Source organism: Bos indicus, chromosome 19, assembly GCF_029378745.1.
Source record: "Bos indicus isolate NIAB-ARS_2022 breed Sahiwal x Tharparkar chromosome 19, NIAB-ARS_B.indTharparkar_mat_pri_1.0, whole genome shotgun sequence".
NCBI lineage: Eukaryota > Metazoa > Chordata > Mammalia > Artiodactyla > Bovidae > Bos > Bos indicus.
This window is the reverse complement of record NC_091778.1, coordinates 57,261,702-57,274,902: the sequence shown is the minus strand read 5'-3', so window position 1 is coordinate 57,274,902 and position 13,201 is coordinate 57,261,702. Positions and strand designations below refer to the sequence as shown.

The window sequence follows — 13,201 nt, the reverse complement described above, 5'->3', positions numbered from 1 at the left end:
GGGCTGGGTGGGCTCTCCACAGTGTAGGCGGTGGAGTAACCGTGTCAGAGTTCCTGGAGAGCAGGGGGCCCCTGAGGCGTCTGGGGAGAATGAGCTCCCAGTGAGGGCCACGTGGCCAAGGACCAGGTTAGGAATGGACAGAGGGTGTGGCCCAGGTGGGTCCGGCTAGGGACCCGGATGCGATTGAATTCCTCCTTCCTGCTACGGGTGGCTCTGTCCTGCAGCTCCACCCTCCGGCGCTGACCCCTGCCCCCAGCTGTGGAGGGGCAGAAGGGACGTGTCTGCAGGCCCGTGCATGCCTGGTTCTCGTTGCAGACGGTGGAGCATGGCTTCCCCCACCAGCCCAGCGCCCTCGGCTACAGCCCCTCCCTGCGCATCCTGGCCATCGGCACCCGCTCCGGAGCTGTCAAGCTGTATCCTTTCTGGAAAGGCTGGGGGCCTTGGCCTTGGTGAGATTCGAGAAAAGACTCCTCCACTGTCCGTATAAAAAGAAGTTGCAGATGACCCCTCTCGTTCCAGGGACGTTCCAAGTACCCTCTTAGGAGTCAGCCCTGAATGCAGCAAGTGCAGGCCAGGGATGGGCCAAGCAGTGGTGCTGTGGTTGTTTTTCTTTCCCCACCCCCACCCCAGAAGAATCAATCGACTGGCCCCAAACTAGAGACAGGGTGGCCTTGGGTCAGAGGAGCTGTGCTAAGGGAGCTGCTCTTCCAGTTTCTACCCCCGATCATGTGCACTCCCTCATACATACACACACACACACATTGGCAGGGACAGTCTACACAGACACACACACGCACGCACACAGGTTGGTTGTCCCTACAGTCTTTCCCTGGCCTGAGGGTCGACATGGTCCAGTGGGTCTATTTCAGAAGCCAGGACGGGGGATCACTGCTCAGGCCGTCTGGCCTGGGCTGGGCTACAAGTCTGGAAGTCCCACCCCTGGATCTGACCTGAGGCCCCAGGGTGGGACCCAGGGGGACTGGGAAGTGGGGGTAGGGGTCACATGGGGAGAGCCCAGCTGGCACCTCCTTCGGCAAAGCTGAAACTCCCTCCTGCTCCTCTGCTGCCGGATGGGGGCGGGGAGCTAGGCAGGGGCTGGTGTATGAACAGGGGGGCAGAAGCCAGGTCCCACAGGGCTCAGCCCTCCCTCAGCTGGTTAATCATTGCCGCCCCACGGCCATATCCTGGTTGCAGCTCTCAGTGCTAAGACTCGCACTCCCCGGTTGCCGTGGGTGGGCCCACAGGTGCCCGCTGTGTGTCTCCTCACGGGTGCCACCATGCGGTGGCTGATGGTCTCCTACAGGTCAGGTTTTGGGATTCAGGGAGGCCAGGGGCTGCAGTGAGCAGGCTGACAGTTGCCAAGGCAGCCCTCCCTGATTGGCTGACTTGCCCCTCGGGGGTCAGGTTGCTGGACCTTGTCCTTGGCTGGCCTACTGCTGCCTCCTCCCCACCTGACCCCCCACACAGAGGGGTCCTGCTGCCTGGGGGAGGGAGCCCTCCTCTGCTGAGGACTTGCACTCCGAGGGCAGGCCGGGGGTTGGGAGTCCTGCCTTTTGGAGCTGTTTCCTGAGCCCTCTCCTCCTAGCTATGGTGCCCCAGGTGTGGAGTTCATGGGCCTACACCGCGAGAACAACACTGTGGTGCAGATCCACTTCCTGCCTGGCCAGGTGAGCCACCCCACACCCTTCTTACTGGGTTTGGTGCTAATGAGAGGACCCGGGACAAACCTGCCCTTCCCCAGCCGCAGTTCATGACCCGCATCTCTGACACCCTGGGCAGCCCCAGTGTGTCGGTGTGTTGTGTTGAGGCCACGGGAATGCTGCCCTGCCATGGTTAACGAGACCGGCCACTCCCACCCCATTTCCTCCCCAGTGCCAGCTGGTCACCCTGCTGGATGACAACAGCCTGCACCTGTGGAGCCTGAAGGTCAAAGGCGGGGTGTCGGAGCTGCAGGAAGATGAGACGTTCACGCTGCGCGGCCCCCCAGGGTGAGAACTCGTCTTGTTGCCCCCAGCCAGGAAGCGGGCTGGGCTTCGGGCCACCTCCCCCCATCCTCTCTGAGCCCTAGCTCTCTGCCATCGGTCTGCAGCCTTGGCAGAAAAGAGTAAATATGTTTATCCGGTCTGAATCGCCGTGAACGCCATTAAAGGGCACCCCAGGCCTGGGCATCCCTGGCTCCACTGAGGGAGTCAGGGGATTCCACCCCCTGCCCCCACTGTGGGTCCCCCTTTGCCTGGGCAGCAGCCGGCTCACAGGCTGTCCTTCCCGTCTTCAGGGCTGCCCCCAGTGCCACGCAGATCACTGTGGTCCTGCCACACTCCTCCCACCAGCTGCTCTACCTGGGCACCGAGAGCGGCAACGTCTTTGCGGTGCGGCTGCCAGCCTTCCGCACGCTGGAGGACCGGGCCATCAGCTCGGACGCCGTGCTGCAGTGGTGAGCCCCAGGCCCCTCGTGCCCTCGGGGTGGACGCGGCCCACTCCCTTCCGCCCCAGTGATGCCTCAGGAGCTTATCATTTCTCTCCTGGAAAGTCTGTGGGGACAGGAGGGCAGACTCTGAGCACCCCCCAACCTGTCCCCCAAACTGAGAATCTTGCCCTCCAAAGTATTAGCACCCCAGCACCAAAAGCGGTCTTGGGAGTACTTGTCATCCCATTTAACGGGGAGGAAAAGGAGGCTCACAAAGACTGTGTAACGATGCCGCTCTCAGCCCGGTGTTCCTGGCACCGGTACCGCCCCTTTCAAAGCCTGGGGGCTCTGCTGCAGGGCAGACAAGGCCCAGACTTCCCTGGTCAAATGGGCAGTTTCCGCTGATGCTCACATTTTGGAGTCTCGGCTGCTTGTTCACTCGCAGGCAGGCTCCACAGCCCCAGGCGCCTGACGGCCACAACCTGTAGGATTCTTGGGATCATTTCAGAATCTTTGCTCCTGGACGGTGGTGTCTGAAGTAGAGAGGAGTTCAGATCAGGTCTGGGGGTGGGGAGGGGGTGCCAGGTCCCAAAGGGAGGCAATGGAGGAGTCCAGCAGGAGCCCGTGGAGACGGCAGGGCTGGGATTTGCAGCCCCTTCAGGCTCAAGCTTCCTTAGGGCTCTGGCCCAGGCCTGTCGTACTCGCAGTCCTCAGGCCCCAGGTGATGGTCAAGCCGAGCTGGGTGTTGCTGGGCTGGGAAGATTCCTGCTTGGGGCTGGGTCCGGGTCCCTCTGAGCACTGGGCAGGGTAGACTCACACTGGGCAGTGTGACTATGGTTGGAGCAGGACTGTTTGCAGGGGGCCAGGCGTGGCTGGTGCTCACCAGGGCCTCCTGGTTTGCAGGCAGGACAGTGGAAGGACCTGCTCCTCAGTGTGGCCAAGCCAGCGCCCACCTCACCCACACCAGTGGGCATTTAGTCGGTCAGGGAGGAGCCCTTGCTGGGCTTTCCTAGCCTGAGTGCCCTGGGAATCCCTCCTGTGAGTCTAAATCCTTGTTTTAAATGTAGCAAGTTAGGTTTGGGTTTGAGCATAGACGCGCCCTCAGGATTCGGGCTGTTTCCATTTCATCTTTGCTGTTGGCTTTTGGTCCCGTGCCTGCTGCCTCATAGGCTTCTGTTGGCTGCAGCACCTCCAGACTTCACATCAGCATTCCAGGCCCAGAAAAGGAGGGGCTCAAGGCCACGAGAACTGATAACGGAGTTTTGTTTTGTGGGGCTCAAAAACTACTTTTATGGAATGCCACTGCCTTACAGAAATGCACTAAATTTGAATGTACGTTTTAACAGATTCTTGTTAAGCGAGTGTCCATGCAGCCAACTCTGGGAAAAGACAGAACTTTGCCAGCCCCGCCCCCCTCCCCCAGGATCCCCCTCCTGCCCCTCTCAGTCACAGCTCCCTCCCTCCCCCAGAGGTAACCACCCCATGGACTTTCCTAGAAACCACGTCCTTGCCTTTCCTGGTGGTCGTACCCGCTGTGTCTGCATCCTTGGAGGGTTTTCTCCATCTCTGTGCATTACTGTCCCTCTCTATGCATTACTTCTCTCTCCCCTTGATGATGCGTCCTAGCAGCCTTTCCACGCTTGACACATTCAGCGCCCACTGCTTTGCAGGTGCCGTGTATGTAGTTAATGGATGGCCGACACTCTCAGCCATGCTGCGTCGGTGCCGGTGACCTGGCTCACACTGTCCCTTTGCCCAGGTTGCCAGAGGAGGCCCGCCAGCGGCGGGCGTTTGAGATGGTGGAGGCTCTGCAGGAGCATCCCCGGGACCCCAACCAGATCCTTATCGGCTACAGCCGGGGCCTCGTCGTCATCTGGGACCTGCAGGGCAGCCGAGTGCTCTCTCATTTCCTCAGCAGCCAGGTAGGGGTGCCACCTGGTTCTCCCCAACGCCCACCTGACACATCCAGCCCCTGTCTGAGGCAGGGGGCGCAGGCGATGGGACCACCCCCCGACCCCAGCCCACGCACGCTGTTTCTTCTTTCCCGCCATGAAGCAACTGGAAAACGTCTTCTGGCAGCGGGACAGCCGTCTGATCATCAGCTGCCATTCTGACGGCAGCTACTGCCAATGGCGCTTGACCAGCAACAGCCCGAAGCCGGAGCCCCTGCGAAGCTGTGTGCCTTATGGTCAGTGCTCTGCCTGCCACCGGGGACCTCCCACCAGTGAGCGGGGCAGTATCCTCTCCAGTCCCCAGGCGACCTCCTGCTTTCCAGGTGTAGGTGCCCAACTCAGAGGAGCAAAAGCCAGGGCCCGGAGAGGGTGGAGAGGGTGAAGGCAGTGATGACAGCCACACAGCGGGTTTTCTGACACCCACTCTGTGGCTTTCTCTGGGAACTGCTCCGGCCAAGACTCCTAAGCCTAGATGTGCTCCGTGGGTGCGCGGGGGTCGGTGCTGTGGCCCACGGGCCTCTGAAAGCGGGAGGAGCGTTCGAGCTCGTTCCTTCTCTTTTAGGTCCTTTTCCTTGCAAAGCTATTACCAAAATCTTCTGGCTGACCACCAAGCAGGGGTAGGTGTCAGTGCCCTGTCCTATTCCCTTGCTAAAGTCTTCCTAGGGAGCTAAAAAGGCTGCTTAGGCCTCTTCCTGGGGAAGGTGGTGCATAAATGATGCCTTTGGGTTCCACATCTGGGCCTCCAGGCAACAGAGAGGGGGCCATTCATATCTCTCTCTGGCAAATTCCTGAAAAAAAAAATTCCCTTTCTTTCCCTTTGACCCTCCTGGAGAGAGAATTCAGATCAGCAGCTTCCAAACTCTGTCTTACCAAACAGAATCATACAGGGAAACTTGATACAGAAGCATAGAGGGTGATGGGATCTGATTGAAGTGGGCCTGGTGGCAGAGACTCAGCCCACAGTCTGCGTGCCCTGCTGCTCACCCCCACGTTCTCCCGGGCTATTGAGTTGGGACAAGATAGGGGTCCGCCCCAGCCTCTCCCGGGAACCTTGAGTGCACACTCGCCTTGAGACTGGCCGCCCTCCCAGGCCCTGCCCTGGAGGCCAGTCACAGGACTGTCCCTCGGCTGGCTCAGCCGTGAGGTGAGCCCCAGCCCACCCCTGCTCTTCTGTGCCTGCCAGGTTGCCCTTCACCATCTTCCAGGGCGGCATGCCGCGGGCCAGCTACGGGGACCGCCACTGCATCTCGGTGGTCCACAACGGCCAGCAGACAGCCTTCGACTTCACCTCCCGCGTCATTGACTTCACTGTCCTCATCGAGGTGGACCCTGCGGCTGGTAGGCGGGCAGGAGTGGGTGTGGAGGACGGGTCCCCACCTGTAAACAAAGAGGGGGGGCCTGCAGGTGATCCCAGCGCTGCCGCCCCGAGTCCCTCAGCCCCACCGGGGGCTGCTCCCTCTCCTTCCCTGCTGGCCTGGGGCTTGTCCTTGTTGGCCACACCTCCCACCCACCCTAAAGCTCTCCTTGTCCTTCAGTGGCTCACCTGGGACTTAGCCCAAAGGGGGCCAGATCTGCACTATTGGCTTTAACACTCACTTGGACATAGTGAAGCCCTCCTTGTGGGGTGGGGCAGATAGCAGTGTGGGGCCATTCGAGCTGGCCTCCTGGAGCTCAGCCAGGCCAACAGAGCGCTGAGTCAGCTTCCTAAATTGGGTGACAAGCAAGACCAGAAAGGGCCGGTGTCGAAATCTGGAGAGGAGGCCTGGCGGGAGATCTCCTGATGACTCGTCCCTGGACGGCTCTGACCTGACAGGCCCGAGGCCTCCGGGTGAGGGGGACTGTGGGACGGCTCCGGTCACCCTGGGCTGTGCTCTGCAGGCCTCGCCGGCAGCTCTTTGGAGGGAGACTGTGAACCTGCTTTTCCTCTTTTTCTCAGCCCCTTCCATCCTCACATCTGACAGCGTGCTGGCAGCCAGGGCCAATTTTGGGTCAGTTCTTTTAGATTTCCTATACTGATGATCTGTGAACAAAACCAGTTTTCCTTCTTCCTTCCCAATCATCTGCATAGCTTTTATGTCCTTTTCTTGTCCTACTGCGTTAGCTAGTGCTTGAATAGGAGTGTTGAGAGGAGGCCTTCTTGCCTTGCTCCTGATCTCAGTGGGAAAGCTTCAAGTTTCTCACCATCGATTATTACATCAGCTGTAGGTTTTTTCCTAGATATTCTTCGTCAAGTTGAGGAAGTCCCCTCTATTCTTCTCTTTACTGAGAGGTTTTTTTTTTTTTTAATCATAAATGGGTATTAGGTTTTGTCAAACACTTTCTCTGCACCCAGTGTTATACTCATGTGATTTTCCTTTTTTAGCCTGTTGACACAATATATTACATTAATTGATTTTCAAACATTGATATACCTGGGATACCTTACATACCTGGGATGAAACCCACTTAGTCGTGGCATATAGTTCTTTTTATGCATTGTTGGATTTGGAGCCTGTTTTAAATAATTTATTATTTTTAAATATTTATTTAAATTTATGTATTTTTCTGTGCCCAGTCTTAGTTGTGGCATGCAGGATCCTTAGATGCAACATTCAGGATTTAGTTCAATCCCTGGCTAGGGATTGAACCCAGGCTCGCTGTCTTGGGAGCATGGAGTCTTAGCCACTGGACCACCAAGGAAGTCCCTGAGCCTGTTTGTAAAATGCAGATTCCCTGGCTACAGCCCCTGAGCCTCTGATTCCACCGGGCCGGGCCGGGCACACTGCTTCCTTGTGGCTCCTGCAGCCCCTGACCCTTGGCCTGTCCCCACAGCCTTCGATGACCCCTATGCCCTGGTGGTGCTGGCCGAGGAGGAGCTGGTGGTGATTGACCTGCAGACGGCTGGTTGGCCTCCAGTCCAGCCTCCCTACCTGGCCTCCCTGCACTGCTCTGCCATCACCTGCTCCCACCACGTCTCCAACATCCCACTGAAGCTGTGGGAACGCATCATAGCAGCTGGCAGTCGGCAGAGCACACACTTCTCCACCATGGTATGTGCGGCTCGGCCCGGCCCCGCCCAGGGCAGGCCCCGCCCCCAGGGCCAGCCCCGCCCCACCGCAGGCTCCGCCCCGCCCGTGAACTTCATCATCTCCTCCAGGAGTGGCCCATTGACGGCGGCACCAGCCTGGCCCCGGCCCCGCCGCAGAGGGACCTGCTGCTAACAGGGTAGGTGATGCCAATGGCACTCTTCTCCTGCCAGATGGGACGTGCGGGGTGGGAGCAGAGCCTAGAGGGCTGCGTGCCGGCCCGGCAGCCCTCTGACGGGCGGCAGGCGGGTTCCGCCCACAGGCATGAGGATGGCACGGTGCGGTTCTGGGACGCCTCGGGCGTCTGCCTGCGGCTGCTCTACAAACTCAGCACCGTGCGGGTGTTCCTCACCGACACAGAACCCAACGAAAGCCTCAGTGCCCAGGGCGAGGAAGAGTGGCCACCCCTCCGCAAGGTGAGGCCCTGAGCTTGGGCACCAGGGAGTGTGGGGGCGGGTCAGGCCCAGAGCTGAAGGCCACTCACGGGCCTCCTCTCCCTTGGCAGGTGGGCTCCTTTGACCCCTATAGTGACGATCCTCGGCTGGGCATCCAGAAGATTTTCCTCTGCAAATACAGCGGCTACCTGGCTGTGGCCGGCACAGCAGGGCAGGTAGCATGCCGGGCTGGGCGTGGGGAGCAGCGGGGAGGAGTGGTCAGAGGGTCCAGGGTCAGGAGCTTCCTTCTCAGCTTTGTGTGGGGGCGTTGGGGACAGCAGGGCCAGGAGCCTGGGCTTCCCAGGTGACTCGGTGGTTAAAAAAAACCCGTCTGCCCATGCAGGAGGCATGAGACCAGGTTCGATCCCTGGGTCGGGAAGATCCCCTGGAGGAGGGCATGGCAACCCATGCCAGTATTCTTGCCTGGAGAATCCCCATGGACAAAGGACCCTGGTGGGCTACAGTCCATGGGGTCTAAAGAGTCAGACACAACTGAAGTGACTTAGCATGCACACACTGGGCCAGGAGCTAGTCTCCTGAGTGCCCACTGATGGTGTCGACAGGAACATCACCTGCCCTTGACTTTTCCCAGTGAATAGGAGTTCCCAGATCCCATTAGAAGGAGGCCTTTGGGATGGTGACTTCTCCAGAAGCCAGAATTAAGGGCCAGAGGTTGGGCACTTGTGACCCTGGGCCTTGGTGTGTGTCTTGGGTCCCCTGCCATCGGGGTCCTCGGGCCCAGCTGTCCCTTGGAGCCGGGCTGGCTCAGCCCATCTGCCATCCGCCCAGGTGCTCGTGCTGGAGCTGAATGACGAGGAGGCGGAGCACACAGTGGAGCAGGTGGAGGCCGACCTGCTGCGGGACCAGGAGGGCTACCGCTGGAAGGGCCACGAGCGCCTGTGTGCCCGCCCGGGGCCCGTGCACTTCGAGCCCGGCTTCCAGCCCTTCGTGCTGGTGCAGTGCCAGCCCCCGGCCGTGGTCACCTCCTTGGTCCTGCACTCCGAGTGGCGGCTCGTGGCCTTCGGCACCAGCCATGGCTTCGGCCTCTTTGACCACCAGCAGCGGCGGCAGGTCTTTGTCAAGTGAGCAGCCCACCCAGGGCGGCCGGGACCGGGTCTGGGATCGGCGCCTGAATCGGCAGGGAGTGCCCCAGAGCGTGACGGTGCTGACGGCCCCACGTCCCCCCCGGCCCCCAGGTGCACGCTGCACCCCAGCGACCAGCTCGCCCTGGAGGGCCCACTGTCCCGCGTGAAGTCCCTGAAGAAGTCCCTGCGTCAGTCCTTCCGCCGGATCCGCCGAAGCAGGGCGTCCAGCAGGAAGCGGCGGCCCGCCGGCCCTCCGGGAGAGGTGAGGCCAGGGCCGGCCGTGCCTGCTTCGGCCACGGGCTCCGGCTCATCTACCCCCGCCTGACCCCGTGACCTCGGATCTATCGCCCTGCCTCTCTGTCCCCAAGTGTGAACGGCAGTCTCTGTAACACCTCGGGATCACATCCTCCGGTCCATGAGACCAGGCGGATGGCGGGGAGGCGCGGTGGCCAGTCCTCCCTGGAAGGGAAGCATGGAGCAATCCGATGCCCCCTGGGAAGGAAGGCCCTTGCCCACCCTCAGGCCACGCCCACCCGCTGCAGGTGCAGGAGGGGAGCAGCAGGGCAGAGCGGACCGGCCTGCAGAACATGGAGCTGGCGCCTGTGCAGCGCAAGATCGAGGCGCGGTCGGCAGAGGACTCCTTCACAGGCTTCGTCCGGACCCTCTACTTCGCCGACACCTACCTGAGGGACAGTGAGTGGCTGGTCTGAGATGGGGGAGCCCGGGCAAGCATCCTCTGGCTTGAGGGTGTGTTGGAAACTGCTGGCTGATTTGCCCTTAAGAGGGTTGCCCCTTCGTGAGCTCGGGCAGAGCTGGAGCCCCCGCACCTGCCTCTTTCTCTATGCGGCCTGAGTCTGGTCGCCCTGGCTTCATACCCAGGCCCCACTGCGCTCTAGAAGCGTGACCTTGGATGTGTCACTTAGCCTTTCTGGGTCTTGCTTCTCTCCCTATAACATGGTGGCGTGGCTTCTTCCTAGAGTGGTTGCATGCATTGGGACATGCATGAGGTCCTCTGGAAGCTGTCTGACTGTGTCTCTTCTCCTGCCAGGGTAAGGGTGGGCCGAGGGCTCTTTGCTGCTGTATCTCGAGGGCTGAGCAGTCCTGGGCTTGGGATCATCTGCTCAGGGCCCTTGGTTGTCAGGGAGCCTTGCAGGCCCTTCCTGTCTACACCAGGACGTAGGCAGGGCCCACAGCAGCTCCATTTCACAGAGGAAGAAAGTGAGGCTTGTGAAGTTCGCGGGCTTGAACTTGGAGTCACACGGGTAGTGAGCCAGGTCTCCCAGCTCCCCTTGAGCCCCAGAGCCAGGGGTTAAATGTAAACCTTGGCCTCCTGGCAGGTTCCCGCCACTGCCCCTCGCTGTGGGCTGGCACCAATGGCGGTACTGTCTACGCCTTTGCCCTGCGCGTGCCCCCTGCCGAGCGGAGAATGGATGAGCCAGTGCGGGCAGAGCAGGGTGAGTGCTGGGCAGGGGGAGGGTGCTTGTCTGCCTAGGCTGGGAGCAGGGTGGCATCTCCAACCTCACCTCCATCCCTACCGCCTACCTCCATCCTGCAGCCAAGGAGATCCAGCTAATGCACCGAGCGCCCGTGGTGGGCATCCTGGTGCTGGACGGACACAGTGTGCCCCTTCCCGAGCCCCTGGAAGTGGCCCACGATCTGTCAAAGAGCCCGGACATGCAGGGAAGCCACCAGCTGCTCGTCGTGTCGGAGGAGCAGTTCAAGGTGCCTTACGGGAGGAGGCGGGGCCCCCAGGGATCCCTCCACAAAGGACAACCACTGGGACTCCTTTAAAGTTGTGTATGTAGTTGTGTGAGGGCTGCAGAGGCACCAGAGAGAAGCGAGGTCTTGGTGGAGTCCACAGGGTCAGTGGTAGGGACACTGAAGCGGGACTTGTGTCTGTGGAAGGGAGAGAAGATGCAGACAGGGAACTAAGAGACCCTGGCATCCTCACAGTCCAAGCACAGTAACCACACGTCTGAGTGCCGAGGGCAGGAGCACTGGGGCTGAGCAGGCCTCGCCAGGAAGCTGGGCAGGCGGCAGAGGGCCAGGCCCAGCAGCGACACCGGGCAGGGACTCGAGAAGTCCTCGCTTGGCCGGATGAAGCACTGCGAACTGGTCCGGCCACCGATGTGACTGGCTGCCCTGCGCCCTAGGTGTTCACGCTGCCCAAGGTCAGTGCCCGGCTGAAGCTGAAGCTGACTGCCCTGGAGGGCTCGCGGGTGCGGCGGGTCAGCGCAGCCCGCTTCGGCAGCTGTCGGGCTGAGGACTATGGGGAGCATCACCTGGCCGTCCTCACCAACCTGGGCGACGTCCAGGTGGTCTCGCTGCCCCTGCTCAAGCCCCAGGTGCGGTACAGCTGCATCCGCCGGGAGGACGTCAGCGGCATCGCCTCATGCGTCTTCACCAAATACGGCCAAGGTGTGTGGGGGGCGGGCCCGGCGGGGCCTCCACCCCCTGGGCCAGGTTTGGGGCTCCCACTGCATCGTGGGGGCTGCTGGGAAGGACAGCCTGGGGTATTTCGGCCAAAGCCAGGCTCCTTAGGCAGAGAACTTTCGGAGGCTCTGATCCCTAATGACCCCCCAGTGTGGGGATTGGGGGTGGGTAGTGCAGTGCTGTTGACAGCCGCAGGGCCAACTCGGGCTGCCCTCACCTGCCAGCCTTCTCCACCCCACCCCCAGGTTTCTACCTGATCTCACCCTCCGAGTTTGAGCGCTTCTCTCTTTCCACCAAGTGGCTAGTTGAGCCCCGATGTCTGGTGGATTCAGCAGAATCAAAGAAGCGCAGCCGCCCACGCAACGGATCAGGCCCCAAGAAGTCCTTGGGCCGAGCCAGGTGGGTGGAAGGGCAGGTGGCCTTTGCTCCACCCGTTCCTCGCCCCGCCTTCCCTGGGGTGCCCGCTCTGGGGCTGCTCAGAGTCCCTTTCCCCTGAAACTCAGCCAGCCACCCCACCCACCCTTTCCCAGCCAGAATGGGGAGCCTCATGGCCTCCTGATCCTTATGGTCTCTTCCCCACAGGAACTCAGGGAGCCAGAGTGATGGAGAGGGTAAGACAGGTCTCTCTGGGGCCGGGGGCATGTGGGGGCAGAGGTGCGGCGAGGGCAGCTGGGGAGGGTCGGGGAGCCCAGGTGGTCATGTGGCGTTTGGGCTGGGGGTCACACAGTTTCCCTTGCGGTCCTGGGCTCCGGCTCCAGCACCCCCGCCCCCACAGAGAGGGAGCCAGGGCAGCAGAGGGCCGACGGCTCACGTGGCCTGTCCTCTGCCTTTCAGAGCGGAGGTCGGGCCCTGTGATGGAGCACGCTCTGCTCAATGACGAGAGTGAGTTAGGGCAGGAGTTGTGGGCTGGCAGGAGGGATGTTCGGGGTGGGGGTGGGGGTGGGGGGTACTTGGAAGGCCAGGGTGGAAACGCGAGCTGGTTTCCTGAAGAGGGCAGGCCGGTTCACCGGGTCAGCAGAAGGGGGAGCGAGGCGGGCATCCGGCCCTACCCGCACCGGCCTCACCGGGCCTCTGCTCCCCGCCTCTGCCCTGCAGGGGTTCTGAAGGAGATCCAGAGCACGCTGGAGGGAGACCGAGGGTGAGTGACTGTCCGCCTCGCCGGGGCGGGCCCCAGTGCCAGGAGAGCTGTGGGCGTGAGGGTTCTCGTCCAGAGTCCCATGGACGGTGACAGCCCCGACTTTGCCCACGCAGGAGCTGTGGCGATTGGCGTTCTCAGCGAGTGGCTGTGGGATACAGCCTCAGCAACGGGGGAGGTAGGGGCCCTGGGCGCTGCTGCGGGCTTGGGGAGTGTGGGAGAAGGAGGAGGCCCCGTCCCCACCCTCCTGGACCCTTAGGCTCATCCCAGCCCTGACACGTGCCCCCGCTTGCCGGAAAGCCTCCGTGTCTGGGCTCACGCTCTGGTGTTCCTGTCTCCTGCAGCGGAGTGAACGGGACGTGTGTGCAGCCTGCACAGTGATCACACTACTGAGGGCTCCTCCGCGGGGCCCCACCTACCTGAAGAAGCCCAGCACCGGGCCGTGCAGGTGCTGGGGGCACCCCAGGGTCCAGCCTGCCGCTGCTCCTGGCCTCAGGAGAGTGGGGACCCCCACGGCCCGGGGCTGTCCCTCCCCGGGCCCTGACTCTCCTGGTTCCTTTGTTAATGTTGCACAATTTTGAACCCCCCTTCCCCCCCTCCCCTTTTGTAGTGGGTTGGGTTTTAAATTATAAATGTTAATTGCCTCTGGATGAAAAAGTTTTTAATAAACACCTTATTACCTCTTCGCCA

At 61.3% G+C, this 13,201-nt stretch overlaps 1 protein-coding gene across 3 annotated transcripts in view; it reads left to right on the top strand.

Moving 5' to 3' along the window:
* Window positions 1-13,201, top strand: part of LLGL2 (LLGL scribble cell polarity complex component 2) — a 35,526-nt gene extending 22,325 nt beyond the window's left edge. For 2 of the 3 annotated variants that reach the window (XM_070774071.1, XM_070774072.1), the window contains 24 exons: window positions 316-413; window positions 1,586-1,667; window positions 1,873-1,988; window positions 2,276-2,434; window positions 4,167-4,329; window positions 4,463-4,595; window positions 4,922-4,976; window positions 5,543-5,697; window positions 7,171-7,388; window positions 7,496-7,563; window positions 7,687-7,840; window positions 7,930-8,034; window positions 8,648-8,940; window positions 9,055-9,205; window positions 9,486-9,636; window positions 10,281-10,397; window positions 10,499-10,665; window positions 11,097-11,361; window positions 11,622-11,775; window positions 11,959-11,987; window positions 12,211-12,258; window positions 12,472-12,514; window positions 12,628-12,689; window positions 12,856-13,201. In XM_070774071.1, the coding sequence (XP_070630172.1) occupies window positions 316-413; window positions 1,586-1,667; window positions 1,873-1,988; window positions 2,276-2,434; window positions 4,167-4,329; window positions 4,463-4,595; window positions 4,922-4,976; window positions 5,543-5,697; window positions 7,171-7,388; window positions 7,496-7,563; window positions 7,687-7,840; window positions 7,930-8,034; window positions 8,648-8,940; window positions 9,055-9,205; window positions 9,486-9,636; window positions 10,281-10,397; window positions 10,499-10,665; window positions 11,097-11,361; window positions 11,622-11,775; window positions 11,959-11,987; window positions 12,211-12,258; window positions 12,472-12,514; window positions 12,628-12,689; window positions 12,856-12,863 (2,994 nt within the window). In that variant the 3' untranslated portion in view covers window positions 12,864-13,201. Of the gene's footprint in view, window positions 1-315; window positions 414-1,585; window positions 1,668-1,872; window positions 1,989-2,275; window positions 2,435-4,166; window positions 4,330-4,462; window positions 4,596-4,921; window positions 4,977-5,542; window positions 5,698-6,295; window positions 6,348-7,170; window positions 7,389-7,495; window positions 7,564-7,686; window positions 7,841-7,929; window positions 8,035-8,647; window positions 8,941-9,054; window positions 9,206-9,485; window positions 9,637-10,280; window positions 10,398-10,498; window positions 10,666-11,096; window positions 11,362-11,621; window positions 11,776-11,958; window positions 11,988-12,210; window positions 12,259-12,471; window positions 12,515-12,627; window positions 12,690-12,855 lie in introns of those variants that run through there. The other variant, XM_070774073.1, reaches the window with a different exon arrangement.